Source organism: Charadrius vociferus, unplaced genomic scaffold (genome assembly GCF_000708025.1).
Source record: "Charadrius vociferus isolate BGI_N301 unplaced genomic scaffold, ASM70802v2 scaffold321, whole genome shotgun sequence".
NCBI classification, from domain to species: Eukaryota; Metazoa; Chordata; class Aves; order Charadriiformes; family Charadriidae; genus Charadrius; species Charadrius vociferus.
Window position 1 is genome coordinate 2,041,933 of NW_009646934.1, and position 14,533 is coordinate 2,056,465.

General features: G+C 45.9%; 1 protein-coding gene across 1 annotated transcript in view; it reads left to right on the forward strand.

Annotated features, from left to right (window-relative positions):
- Positions 1-14,533, forward strand: part of CACNG4 (calcium channel, voltage-dependent, gamma subunit 4) — a 61,751-nt gene that overhangs the window by 44,758 nt on the left and 2,460 nt on the right. The window contains exon 2 of the mRNA XM_009894803.1: positions 9,136-9,219. Coding sequence (XP_009893105.1) covers positions 9,136-9,219 — 84 coding nt within the window. The remainder of the gene's footprint in view (positions 1-9,135; positions 9,220-14,533) is intronic.

The following is a 14,533-nucleotide window of genomic DNA, read 5'->3' on the forward strand; positions in this document are numbered from 1 at the left end:
GGAAGGATGTCAGTATTTCATCCTAGAAAAAAACAGAGCCATTCCTTCAATAAACTCCCTAAAAATGAGCAACAATAAAGATTAAAATAAGCCACAGAACCCCTTGAATTTACCCCCACTTCGCCATCCAAGAAGCAGCAGAAGATGACATAGTTAATAAGGAGCAAATTGCAAACAGTGGTAGGACAACCATCAGCAGTACACAGGGGCTGCTGGGGATGCCTGAGTGCTGGAATAATGCAGCATGCTATTTTGTCTGCTGGTTGGCTAAGGAAGAGTGGCTGGGAAAGGGATCGGAGCACCGCTGAAAAACCTCCATCATGACTTCTGTGGCTAAAATGCTGGTTTAGGAGAGGAACATTCTAAGAAAAGGGAAATTAAGTAGCTCAAAACAACATGTAACATACGGTCAACTCTTATCTACTTTGCCACTGTCCTACATTTCCCTGATACTATTGGTATTCACTGTGGTAGCACAAGGACACTTAGTACTTTTGGCAGCAGTTTTGTAATGACTGAAGAGAATTCAAAGGACAGCAGCCAAACACTGTGATGTGTTTTATTAGCTCCCAGATGTGCAGGTGAGGTGAGTCTTTGGGAAATGAGTTTCGCTGCCATGGATTTTCTAACATCACTCAAGGTCTCAAATAAAATCTTATAATGGAACAAAAGGCTGTCATAGAATTTTAAAGTCGTCTTTGGCAAAGCGTCTTTTCTGCATCTGTTCATTTCTTGCACAAATGCACAACATCTTTGATGATATTTGCCCAGCTGGAAACAGGTCAGCTGCTGAGGCTGTATATACCCACGTGAATTAAAACCAATGGAGCCTCTGTAGGCATCTCCCTGGGTGCCTTTGGGTGTAGGTAATCCAGAATCTGGAGATGCTTTACCAGGCTGCACAAAATAGCGTTCAGGTGTTACATTGTGGATTGCAGCATGCCAAAATAATATTGCTCAAAGAATAGTATTTTCAAGCCAGAACTAGAAGCCACCATTCAGCAGCAGACTTCTTCACCACCTGAGAGAGATATGTCTTCTGTGTGGCTACCTTCTTCGGGCAATGGTGAGCATCCACCGATGTCGGGAGGAGATCAGCTAAGGCACCACATCTGGGGCCTCAGGGAACTCAAGAGCGTTAGAAGAGAAAAGGGTGATCATGACATGAAGGTCAAACTGCCCAAGCAGGAACCTTGCCGGTCGCTATTTATGGCTGTGAAATTGGCACTCGGGTCAGTAGAGATGGCTCTTCAGAAATGTGGAGCATGAGCTCCACTACAGTTTGAGACCACTGTAGAAAAAAGCAATGCAAGGGCTGGAGCAACACAGCCTTCATTCTGCAGGGATATGGTGAAAGGAGAAGCTGTGAGCTGCCTCCGCTTCCAACAGAGGGCCTTTAGAGAGGCTTTGTAGAGGAGCAGCAAGGAGAGGCTGCAAATGGTGAAAGGCAACCGGATCAGACACTGCCACAGTGCAGACAAGTCGGTGAAAGTAGATTATAATATCCTAGAGTAAATCCTTGAGAGTGGTGGAATAAGACAGTCTCTTCTCTCATGGAAAGTGTGTGGTAAATACAGGGGGGAGCGTTAGCTACTATACGAAGGTAAGAGAAGAAGTAGAGTGAGGTTAATGGTGGGACTGAGCATGTCAAATGACAAGATAAACTGAGACCTGTTCCTAGAGAAAACGTGCTTTTGCCAGACTTGAGGGGAATGGTGAGCGCTAAGAATAAAGGCCGGGGTGAGAGCAAGCGCGGTCCCCTGCCAACATGAGCTCATTTGCCAGCGCGTGGGCAGAAGCAGCTGCGAGCTGTTCAGTGCGCATCTCCTCCAGTGCTGCCGCCGCTGCTGGGGCTGCCCGAGCCCTCGCAAGGTGTTAAACACACCGGGAAGGTGTTTTGCATTTAAAGACATTAAAGATGAGCGAGATGGAGCAGGCAGGAAAAGCTGCCTGAGCAGCAGAGGGCTCAGAGCAGGTAGTTATTCATGTGGCACCGATGGGGTGGGTGAAAAGCTCTGAGCAGCGGAGGGTCTGTAGGCAGCGAAGGGGGAGGACTGGAAAAGGGGGAAATTCATGTCACAGCAGAAGATAAGAAAATAAGAGACTCAAGGAGGAGTTTTGCTTTGCCCACCAGACAATTGAAAATAGATCAAAAGAAGAACCCAAAGGGTTTGTTAGAGCTGACAGCTCCTAAGTAAGAAAGTGGGGCAAATTTCATACATTTGAACATTTTTAAATCATTTTCTTTTTGCCCGGGAAGTGGAGGGGGAGCAAACAAAGGAGACCAGATTCTGATATCGCTGTTACTGGATGAGGCAGATTTGAGTCCACTGCACTGAAATCAGAATCTGGCCCCTAAGTGGCAGTTCATCTCCCCTCTATGAGAAACAAGTGAATTCTGAGTTACGGGATAAAAGATAAAGAGGGAAAGGATCAACGGGACAGAGTGCTGGGCCATCTTGTTTAGACCGTGCTTTTGCCAAGAAAGGTTGGACCAGATGATCGTTGAGGTCCCTTCCAACCTGGTATTCTATGATTCTATGAATCTATGACTTTTAGGAGGAAAAATAGAATATTATTGTTTCACTGTCTCAACACCTGTGGAGAAACATGGTTAAGGTTCAGGATAATTTCCTTTTAAAGACTCAGCTGAGCTGAATTTGCTTTAGCCTGACCATGACGCGCACAGACAGCTAGTGCAGGTCAGCTGGTTTATGGTACCACACTAGACCACAGTTATGGCCATGGACTTCTAATCTTTTTAGATCCTAAGTATTTTATGAAAACAAGACCTACCCTGGCAGAAGTATGACAATAACCCCAGGTACTGGTAGTGCTCTTCATCAAATTCACCTTCAGGATGAAACAAAAATACAAACTGACATATGGACAAATATTTCCCGGACTGGCAGGAGTCAGGGGGTGTCAGACAGCATCTGTCTCAAAAACAACCTATGCTTTGAAGTTTCCAGCTTTGCGAAGCTGTCACAACAGCCAAACTTTTCTCAAAGGCAGACACCCAATAAATGCGTATTTAACCTCCTGAGGCTTCTTTCTCTGCTGGCTCCGTCCTCCGTGGCGCTGAAGGAGGCGTTACAGCAGCAATGTGGGGTAGCAAATTCACATGGGGTGTGTTTTGCACACAACCTGCATCAATACTTCATGATTTCTTTTATAATGACAGCATTAAACGTCCTCTGGCAGAGGCTCACAGGATCTGTGCTCATTCGAGTAACTTAAGGACTGGCCTGTGAAATTCTCAGCAAACAGCAGGAGACAAATAATCGAACTCAGGACAATTTAACATAGAAAGTGCCAAGTTACAGAAAAATATCCAGTGCTGTTCCTTGTGGTCTGAGTGGAGAGCTCAAGACCACAGTAGTCCCTGTTTGAGCATCAGCACCACAAAGCAGGTTTTGAAAGTAAAAGGAGGTGCACAACCCATTCCTCTTTTCAAGGGCTATTTCTTGATGAGAGGCATAAAGAGAAAACGAAGTTAACACAGCAGCTGCATTCGCTGTTGTGTGTCAATCCAGTGAGACAGGGGAGTTGTGCTGGTGGAAAATCAAAGAAATGAACACAGGGCACAGATAGACTCCACGCTATAAATTTTGCGGAGAGGAACATTTTTTGGCATGTCTGATCTCCTTTGCTCACTGTTGCTCAAATCACACTGCAAAGGACTTCAGAACTTGTCAGCAGAGAAATCTTCCTAAGGAAAAAATATATAACTGTTTCTCTTCTCCCCTGGCAGAGTCCAGCGCTGACACACTCACTCGCTATAAATAGAGGTTCTCCACTGTTGTCCCAGGGAAGTGCAAAGCCCTGCCATTAAGGAAAGCCAGCCCCACACGGCATGCTCAGATGGACACTGTGTTCGGGGAACTTGTGTTACAACAGCCCCGCTCTGCATGTCACGCTTTTCTTGTTGTCTGTGATGTTATCTGTCAGTCAGCCGGCTCTGGGCTGATATATTCAGAAAACTCGTCATTTAAACATTCAGATATTCAAGCGTTGCAGTAAATCAGGCTAACGGTTGGCTCTGGAACTGGAGCACAGCATTTAATCACAGAATAGATGCAACAAGCAGAACCACCGGGCCAGATTTCCCATGGTTCCTTACTAATTGCCTTATTTTTAATATACAGTCAGCTCCTTGCAACTTTTACTCCCTGTATCTGCAAGCACTTGCTGTCAAATGATCTTGAAAATCATTTCCTTCCACATCTTCAGCCCATCCCAGAAGACCCACATTTGCCAGAAGGAAATCAGCTGGTAAGTGGGATTTTAGGCTGGACAATTATGGGGTGTATTTACCTGCCCGCAGGTAAATGCCGTAGCCATGCAGCCACTTCTGCAGCTGACATTCATAGCACTCATTCCATGAGTATAACCCTCCTCAGGAGAAAACCCTGCTTAACTCTATTAATAGTGTGCACGTGTGCGCTCTCCGTGTCTGTAGCTGCTCAAGGGCTACAAAGAATGTGGCGTGTTGGCAGCGGAGAGTTCGAGCCAAGGAGGTCGCAAATGTCTGGTGTCCCACAGGAAAGCAAGAAAGGCTTCTCAGTCAAGTCCCCAAAGCGATGTTTTACTGCATAGTCTCACCAACAAGGGCAGTCGAGAGGGCTGGTCAATGAAATAGTTAATCGAGCAATAGCTCTGCAGAAGCTGTTGATGGAGAAGACGGCAGCAGCTCAACCCATCTATCCTCATGTGTCTCCCACTGCTATCAGATATCGCCTCCCGTAAGCTCGTGCTCAGAGCAAGGAGATGAAAATTGCTATTGACAGAACTACCCCGCAGACAAGGTCCTCTGCTGCAAAGCTGCTAGCGTCTTGTGTGGTGGAAACCTATTTTAAATGACAACGAAACACTAATGTTATGGAAAGATCTTGTTTTATATAGTTTTCAGGATTAGGGGGGAGGAGAAAACAGAAGTACAGCCTGTCTGGACAAATATTGCCAGACAAGTGCTCTATATTCCAGTGCTGATTTGTGCAAACACTTCCAGGGCATCAGGGAATGTTGTCATTGATAAATACTGACCACGGGAAATGGCTTCTTCAAAGACATGGCTGCTGGTGTGGCCAACAACGTCATCGTGTAATGCATGGCATAAACAAAGTTCATAAGCATTTGCATCCTACAGCATTAACCATCGCTCTCAGTCATCAAAAAATAAAACCCTAGTGAATAATTCTGCAGTGGTACAGACAGGATTATTAAAGGATTATTTGAGAAAAAGCAAGGAGAAGGTAATATGTCATCAGAATTTGGGTTCACTGCTTTGTTTTACTGTTGAAAACTCTATGTACTTTGAGATCTCAAACCCCAAAACAAAGCTTAATCTTCACTTAGGAAATACAATTCCCTCCCTTATCACATTATCAGAGTACATCACACTCTAATTATTGTTATCTGAACAACACTTAGTGAGATTGGGAAGTACTAACCTTGTCGGAGAAGCCCTTGAATACAGAGTAAAACGAAGTCAGAAACAATTTTTAGTCTTTAAATGCCAGCTAAGTACACCGCAACCAGTGGAAAAAAAAAAATGTTCTTGCACCATCAGCAACACTTAAGAAAATTTGCCTCTTCATTATCATTAACCCAAATTCTGAAGTCCTGGCCCAAAATTCAGAACAAAGTTATTATTATGAGGAAAAAATGCATTATATATTTGTATTTCTAAAAGTATCATTTAAAACATATCAGTAATCATTCAAAGAAAGGAGTAATACTTACAGTGTCTCAGTGGGATATTATATCTTACTCTCAAGAGGTATCCAGAAGTGCTTCTCAATATTTTAGTATCTGTTAGGCAGTGATTGCAGTTTATTTATCTCTCTCTAGTGGGTACAGCAGTAGAAGTTAAATATTCCATCTTCCTCTCCAAAGGATATAAGGGACTGTCTCCCCATACTCAAGCAAAGAAGAAAATCTCTCTTCCATGTCACATCCTGGTGTGGGAAACAGTCCATGTGTGCCTTTACTGAGCATGGACCAGGGGCCACCTTCGTCTACACATTTCTTCAAGGAATCCTCTGTGAAGCCTTTGAGAAGAGCTTCAAGGAGTACAGCCCTTGTGCAGATGCTGCAGAATGGTTGTTTCTGAATTTAATGGAGGTGTTTCCTTTTCTGCCACCTCTTCTATTTCATGGCTTTTATTCTTTTGCATTGCTATACATGCAACACAGAGACCTGGGTATTTCATCAAATCTCAGTGTTGCTTTGTTTTTATTTTTTGTGTTTTAAGTACAAGTCAGACTCTGCTGTTCTGCTTTTAAAGCTGGCCACTGCTTCAATAGCTTCCACCCAGCTCGTTTTAATTTTTCCCATATCTGAGTTTCAAAGTCCATCATTATGAAAAAAGGGTATTGTTACATTTCCTAGCAAGACTTTGGTTCTGATACTTTGTGGATTAAAAGAGCCCTCAATACCCTGTAGAGCAACAGAGTTCTTGATAGCAACTTCAAGCCTCACTGAGAGTTTAATGAGCTGCTGCTGAGTTATATGACACCTGTTAAGTTTATGGAAAAAATTTATCCGGTCTGCTGCTGTTATTAGCTATCAAATACCATAGACACTAGAGAGTACCCCAAACCAATATCTGTGATCTGAACTACAGCAAAAATACTGGGAAGAATGTTTTGGATACCCAGGCTTTGATACAGGTCCAAATTTCACAGTCACTTGCTATGTCTATAAAATTTGGCTAGAGTGACCAATCTCAGTATTCCTAAAAACTGGAAATAGAAAGGAACTCTCAAGCTCATCTAGAATTTTCTGTTTGGGGCTAATTATCCTCTTTTTTCACCTCTGCTAGAATTGCTAATAATCTTTCATGTGAAAGGCTCCAGACACAAGCTCCGCAAAATGAAGGTCTCCAACCATAAAAGAGGAAAAGCCCAGACGCTGCTAATACCAACCCACCCTGTCCTGCTGATGCGTTGCAGTCCTGCAGTGGGATGGCTTCATGGCCTCCCTGGAAGAGAAAGTTCTGCTGAGGGACCCATTTCATTCGGAAGTTTAATAACATAAGGCCATTTTACAGAGGCCAAAACCCTCCATCAATCCATCAGTGCTGCAAACACAAGAGGCTCGGGGAACAATTCAGTCTTGCAGATTTCTTGTCTCTTAAGTGAGTTTCTGGAAGAGGAACATTTATTTGGGCTGTTGCCCATGGCCATGCTCTGTGAACGTGCGAGTTCACAAAGCAGCCTTCGGTGGGTAGAGCTCTGTCCTTCATGCGTCTGCCTGTTTGCACAGAAGTTGTGGGAGCTCAGTTACCTGTGATACTGCTGCTTTTGTATCAGCTCTGGATAAATTCAACCAATGTACCTTAAAAGTTATTGGAGAAGTACATACAGACTGAGAGATGGCCTCACCTATACACACACAAGAACAGAGCCATTGAAAAGCCTGTTTCCGTAGGAAATTAGGGTGAGAAGATTATTTAGATATTTTCCTTAATGAGTAGGAGAGGATAAAAATCATAGCTTGAATGTATTTCCTCTAAATTGGCACACCATAATGAAGAGACTCAAAGAAATGACCATCCAGCCTCAGAGGCCCTGTTATGCTGGGAGTGATTTAGTTTCATTGTGTCAACTGCCATAAAAATAGGCACTGGGATCTTTAAAATCTGATTTTTGGGTTGCCTTGCTGGAGAGCCATCAGGAGCAACAAAACGGCTGATGGCAAACAGAGGCGTGCATGGGCAAACGTGCTTCGCCGGAGCCGTCCCAGCTGAAGTGCTCTCCTCCGCCTGGCAGACGGGACAGGTGTGTCACTTCCAGATGTGACGTGAGCCACTTGCTTCTTGTTCACAGCCTTTGAAGTGCTGTGCAGAGAAAGCCTGAGCCATTACCGCAATTGGAGTAGATACATCATTTACTGGAAGAATTAACTGCACTGTAGTAGCAAACCTGCAGTTGACACTCACAGAGTGCAATTGAAATCCTCCGGATTAGTAATTCTTTTGAGATCTTTGTAATCATTGGTAATAGGTAGTGAAATAAATCCACATTTATATCCTACAGACTGCAGCTGTGCTTCTGTTAAAGTAGTATTAAGTGATGGTTTGTAAATCCTTCTGCCAGCTCAAGCTGTAAGCACTGAAACTCCTGTGCAGAGGATAACTCATCCTGCATGATGTATGTTCCCGAGCACGAAAGCTCTGGTTAATGAATAATGAAAGCACCAAGGCAGAATCGCACCTCGGGGCTTCGCTCCGGCAGCGAGCTCTCTGGGGAGAGGTGCCCGTGCAGCTCCCCGTGCAACTGCAGCCTCAGCTACCCGGCTGCAGCTGGGACCGCGCGTGGCTATGGGTAACCGGGATCGAAAATAACACAAAATACTAATGTAAAGCTTTACCCAGATGGACAAAGTGCTGAACCTCATCTTGTTCAGTCGAGCGCGGGGTTCATCCGGCCAACGCTGGCGTCGTTCTTTCAGGTATCAGGAGTGCACACTCGTGCCCTGACTTACTGCACAGGCTCCCGGTTAACTAAACAAATATGCCATTAAAAGCTGAACCAACCTTGAGGGGGATATAGGGGTTTATATTGCAGCAGGAGGAGATTTATGGATGTGTTTCCCAAGCGTAGAGAATAATGGAAGAGGCCTCAGACAGGTCAGCATTTCCCAGCTGTGATAAGGGAAGCCAGCACTTCACTGGGGACGAGACTGGAGGGGTGATGGGTGCCAGATTGGCACCCAGCTTTGCTGTGGAGCCCCAGCCATGGAGCAGGGACCCAGAGTGACAGTCACTCTAGGAACAAAAAGAAGCTTTGCAAACTTAGTCTGCTTGTAAGATAAGCACGGCGCTGATAAAGTAAAGCACAGAGGGATTAAAAAACTCAAGAGAACACTGTTAGTGGCAGGCTGAAGAAAAGAGCCCAGGCATCCTGGCTCTCCCTTCCTTCAGATAGGCTTCAGCCCAATCTGCCCAAAATTCGTGACCTTAGAGATGGTTTCTTGATAGCATTAAAAAAAAAAAAAAATCAGTGACCAACCCTACAGGAGAATCATTTACTTACACAGCTTGGGAGGAAAAGGAAATAAAGCAGAGCTGGCAGAAGCATTTACCTGGTTCTATTCCTTATATTTTATGTTTGCTTTGTTTTCATTTAGGAATCTACAAAGGACATTGCTTCCGTATCAACCACTTCCCTGAAGACAATGACTATGACCATGACAGCTCAGAATACCTTCTCCGTAAGTGAAAAGTAATACCCAGTACACAGAATTAACAGGCACGGCCAGAGAGAGAGACTTCCCTGGGTTTCTCTTCTGGAGAGTCCAACTCAAGTCCTGTTCATTGCAAGAGACTGGCCCAAACCTTCTGGCACAGAGCAGTGGTGATGTTGGCCCAGTTCATGCTGCAGCTGACACAGCCGTGACCCTCGGGGACCCCCGTCTCAAGGGTTTCCTTCACCCAGGGGAACGCACACGATTGTGGTGCCCATTCTCTAAACATTATATGGAAATTTTTCAAATGAAAAATACAGCTATTGTTCCCAGATTGGCGAGGGTATTTTACAGAGGGAGTATATATCCAATCAGTGCAGCAAAACAGGTTTGAGGAGTGGGTTCCAGCCCATTAGGAAGCTTTTCCTAATGCTTAAACCCTATGCATGCCTCATCCTTTGCAGCTGCAGAGCCACCTCCCCCTGCAGTGAAATTACGGCATTGTAGGAAGGAAGCTGAAATTTCTGCAGCTAACAGCAAAACCTCAGCGTGAACATGGGCTGTGTCTCCCCTGCATGGACACCAGCCATTGCTGCTCCGTGCTGGTGTGTAATACCCCACAGAAATAATTTCATCCACCAACCTGGAGCTTGAGATAAGGGCAATTGTTTCATCTCCTCCGGATGAGCATTCGCTCAGCTGATGGTCTTGGAACCCGGGTGTGAAACTTCATGAATCCTGCAAAGCTGGAGTTAGATTTCCCCTTCCCCAGAGGCCACCTTGCCTAGTTGTTCCTTCTGAACAGAAGAGCTGACCAGCCGAGCTGAAAGCAATGGCCTTTACCAGGGAAAGGAACTGCAGTTCAGAAGGTGCTGGCAAAGCTTCAGGGAGCAATGAATGATGCTGCTGCCTGATACACCCGGCATGGCAAAACACTCCTCAATTACACTGCTATTAATTACCTGAAACACCACTTAGAGAACCACTCTGCCCTTCTGCTCGCCCATGGGAAACAACTTCTGGTTGCTAAGACAAGAAGAACAAAATAAAAATCTCTGAAAAGTACACTTTACCAGAAAACACAATTATTTTTTATTTTTGTCTTTACTCTTGTCAATTTAGATCAGTCATAGCGCTTGGGTGACGTGACTTCGGTGCTCAGGCAAAGGCAGACTAGCAGTGTGAGCACGGCTGCATTTATCTTTCATACAAAGCTTTGGAACTAATGCTAAATTGATGCAAAGTCGGCTTTAGGAGAGAAACATCATTAGTAAAAGGACTGTAAAGGAAAGAAGAATTAAGTAGCATCTTGATAAAAGTGTATTATGCCTTCGTTATTTGGAGAAAAGATAGAACTGGGGAAAACAGTCTGCAGCTCCTCAGTAAGATATGACATTGGTAAATTGTTTGTAAGTGTACTTGCAATGGGTGTTCCTAAAAGCTGTTTTCCATAGTGACTAAGTACAGACCTTAAAAACAAGTTAGTCCAACCCTTTATGTCTTCTGCAAACACAGGCTTCAGCTGCTCCCCCCGCAGAGGAGCGCTCGTCCTCGCGTAGTCTGCACAGATAACAGGACCCCTCTGCTTTAGCTTTTACAAGACAAAGTGCAGCTCCACTTAAAATGCGTATGGTTGATTTAGAGATTACTGAAAGGTTACGTATCTAAATCCAGAAGAGATGAGCTCATACGTATATGTAATAGGGACCAAATCATTGTCTAACTAGACACAGACAAGATGATATTTGCATCCTGTTTCAAAGGAGATGGGAGAGCTTCCATCCCATTTTTGCCCTCTGTGCAACACCTTTGCAACCTGCTGTCTCTGTTGTATCATTCACTGTGCTTTGTAGCCATTTCTTGGCACAAAGTCTCCTGGAGGGCCATGTTAGGGGTAACCCTTATTGCTCCGGTACGGCTTAGATGTAGGCACCAACGCTGTGTGCATTTTGTGTTCCTGACAGAGCACATGAGGGGTCTCAGCCTGCTCCACAGTGACCAATCTAATATAGAACCATGGAATGATTAGAGATGGAAGGGACCTTAAAGGTCCCTACCATGGGCAGGGACACCTCCCCCCAGCCCAGGTTGCTCCAAGCCCCGTCCAACCTGGCCTTGAACACCTCCAGGGATGGGGCAGCCACAGCTTCTCGGGGCAACCTGCCCCAGGGGCTCACCACCCCCACAGGGAAACATTTCTTCCTCATATCTCATCTAAATCTCCCCTCTTCCAGTTTAAAACCGTTCCCCCTCATCCTATCGCTCCACTCCCTGATCAGGAGTCCCTCCCCAGCTCTCCTGGAGCCCCTTTATAGGCTTCAGATAAATGTAGACATTACGCTGCTAGCAGAATTGTGCCTTGGCTCAAAACCCTGCTGAAATCAGTGAAAGAATGACTGATTTTAGGAGACTTTAGTCCAGGGTGTGGGTAGAAGCAGGAGTTTGGATTTTGCCCTTGGGCATTCAGGCTGCTCCCTGCAAAACCAAGCGAACACAGCAACAATGACAACTGACACGTGCAAAGGAGCTCAAACAAGACCCCTCCTATTCAACCTTCCCTGTGACAACACACGCCAATCTGTCTAAAAAAGAAAAAAAATCCCCTTCACATCTCCATGCAGAGCTCCAGCAAGCGGCAGAGGCATCGCTGCCGTGCACAGAAAGCCCCTGCAGTCCCCGGGGCTGCTGGGTTGTTATGGTTTGAAGAAGCCACGGCATTATTGTTGTTTAGACAATGATTCTATCACACAATGACCCCTCCCCACCCGGGAAGGGCAATTGGGAAAAAATGAGGAAACCCAAGGGTTGAAATACAGACAGATTTAATATAATAATACTAAATAATTAATATTAATAACACTAAAGAACCAATATTGATCCCAATACCAATATAAAATATACGAGGATTGTACTCAGCCCATTCTATCCGTAGGAAGCTGTGCACCCCCAGCAGGGGACAGCAAATGTCGGATGCTGCGGGCGCTGAGGCTTTGCGGGGAAGGGAAGGGCTCAGAGGTCCAGCACCGGGCCAAGGACTTTCCAGGGTCACTACGATCATGGAAGAGAGAAAACTCCTCAGCAGACTTTCTAATTTATATGGAATGTGATGTTGATGGTATGAACTAACCCTGTTGGGCAGCTTGGGTCAAGGGCCCAGGTCTCGCTCATCCTCATCCCCACACCTGGTGAGCTCAAAACCACTAAGACCTTGAAACATGCATCCCATAGCTGGCTATAAAGTAAATATTTTCACAAATTCAGACACTAGAGTCTTCTAAAAATGCAGGTTTCCCCAGCATTAGAAGAGAACTTACTGAAAAGTAAAATTACCGAAAGAGAAATTAATCCTGTGTCCCTCAAACCAGGACCTGCGTGCATCACCCAACTGCGCACGCATGCTCCGGCTTCCCTCCGCTCCTGCATTGCTGCAAGAACCCAGCAACCAACCCAGCACCACAGGAACCACATGCACCTCTCCCCCTGCAGAAGAGGGGATTCTGGCCGTGCTCCTCCTCACAGCGCGTGTGAGGACAGCGGAGCTCTGCCGCTGCGATGCAAAAGTGCAGCCGTGAGGAGGGGGACCGGGGACCCTGTTTCAGGGGCACATCTACGCTTCCATGTGCTTCTTCCCTGCGTGCTATAGCATCCGTGCTGTATGTCCATGCCCATGCATAGCATCCCCCTTTTAAAGCCGGTTGCTTGGCTCCTGCCTTTCGGAGGAGAATAAAAGCGCGAGCAGAGCACCGGGGCTCGCAGCACGGCACGCTGCAGCGCTTCACCGAAGGAGGTGTCACAACACATAGCGGTCCAGAGCAGCCGATGCGAACAGACAGGACGGTAAACAAGGCGGGGGGAAGAAAAAGCAGGAGAGAAAGCAAAACCCAGATTGCCTTAATGTTTTTTGATGTGCTGTCATTTTATTACCAGTATTGGGAGATATATGTAAATTCTACATGGTACCTATGAGCTTCCCTTTAAATTTCAGAGATAAAAGTACACATTGTAGGAAAAAATATACTGTAGGGTTTTACAGGAAGAGAACACTGCGTGTTTAGTTTCTCTTCACATTAATTACCTAATATAGAAAAAATATCTCTGGAGATTATTGCTACAAGTAGAACAACCCACCCCCTACATTTGGCATGTCTGGCAAGTTCCTTCTGACGATGTCACTGAAGCATTTTGGGAAAGCTCTTTGATTTAATTGAAATCATTATAAACAGCGTGACCATAAAATATAGAAAACAACAACCAGAAAGGGTGGGCCAAAGTAGATTTTAAGCCCGTGCTGACTTTTGCCAGGACACTACCAGACAGGCAGTGATTTGGCGTGCCTTCATCTCCAGTAGCACAGAGACTGACATTGAATCTTTTTCTAATAATTGACTCTAAAAACTGACCCAAAAGTCAAAGCACTTCATACCACACATGTGGGGGTACACCCAGGTCAACAGAATGGGCTCTCAGCACTCAACGGGCTTCGATTAGAAACCTTACACCCTCATTACTTGGATTTGCCAGTTATTGCAAGACACTGCCTGAATAGTAATGCATCCGACTGAATTGGGTTTAGAGCCGGTCAGAAAATGGCCCGTCTGTACTGGACGCGTGCAGCGACGTTGCCAGTTCTGGTAGGAGATGGACTTTTCTCGCTGTTGCAGATCGACAGGGACATGAGCTTCCCAGGCAGGGACTGTCTTTTTTGTTTTGTGTTTGCACCATCCCAACGAGGGCTGGGCCCGTATCGGAGGCTCCCGGGGGCTTCGCGGCACGCACAAAAGCAACGCTGTTATTAAATGCCCCGTCCTGTCCCTCTTGCAGTCAGTGGGAGTTTTGCCACCAGTTACCAGGGGAATCATTAGGCAGCAATTCACAAAATTGGGAACGCCACGGCCATCAAAAGTAAAATGAGAAAGCATCAGCTGTAACATCTGGCCGTTTCTCCTCGGGAAACGGGCGCCGCTCGCTGTACATGTCAGCTGGGAAGATGGCACCCGGGAGAGCCTCATCACTAACTGCACCGCATCAGCAGAGCCATCCAGATGGCAGTTTTCTCCTCTCCGTGCACTCAGCCCTGGGGGTCCCCATGTCTTCCCGGTGTGCTGTGGGGTTTCCACCCCTCTGTGACAGCCTCTGACCCCCACCTTGAGCATCCCTGTGCCCCGACACCCGCTCACCCTGCCGGGACGCCCCATGTGCCTTTGCCTTGCCACAGTCCCCAGCTTTGGGGCAATCCTGTTTTCCGCAGCAGTACTCAGCATCTTATCTCCCCTTCTTCAAAAAAAATCCTCTCTCTGTAGCGATATAATTCAGTTCCTCACTCTGCCTTTCAGGACTGCCT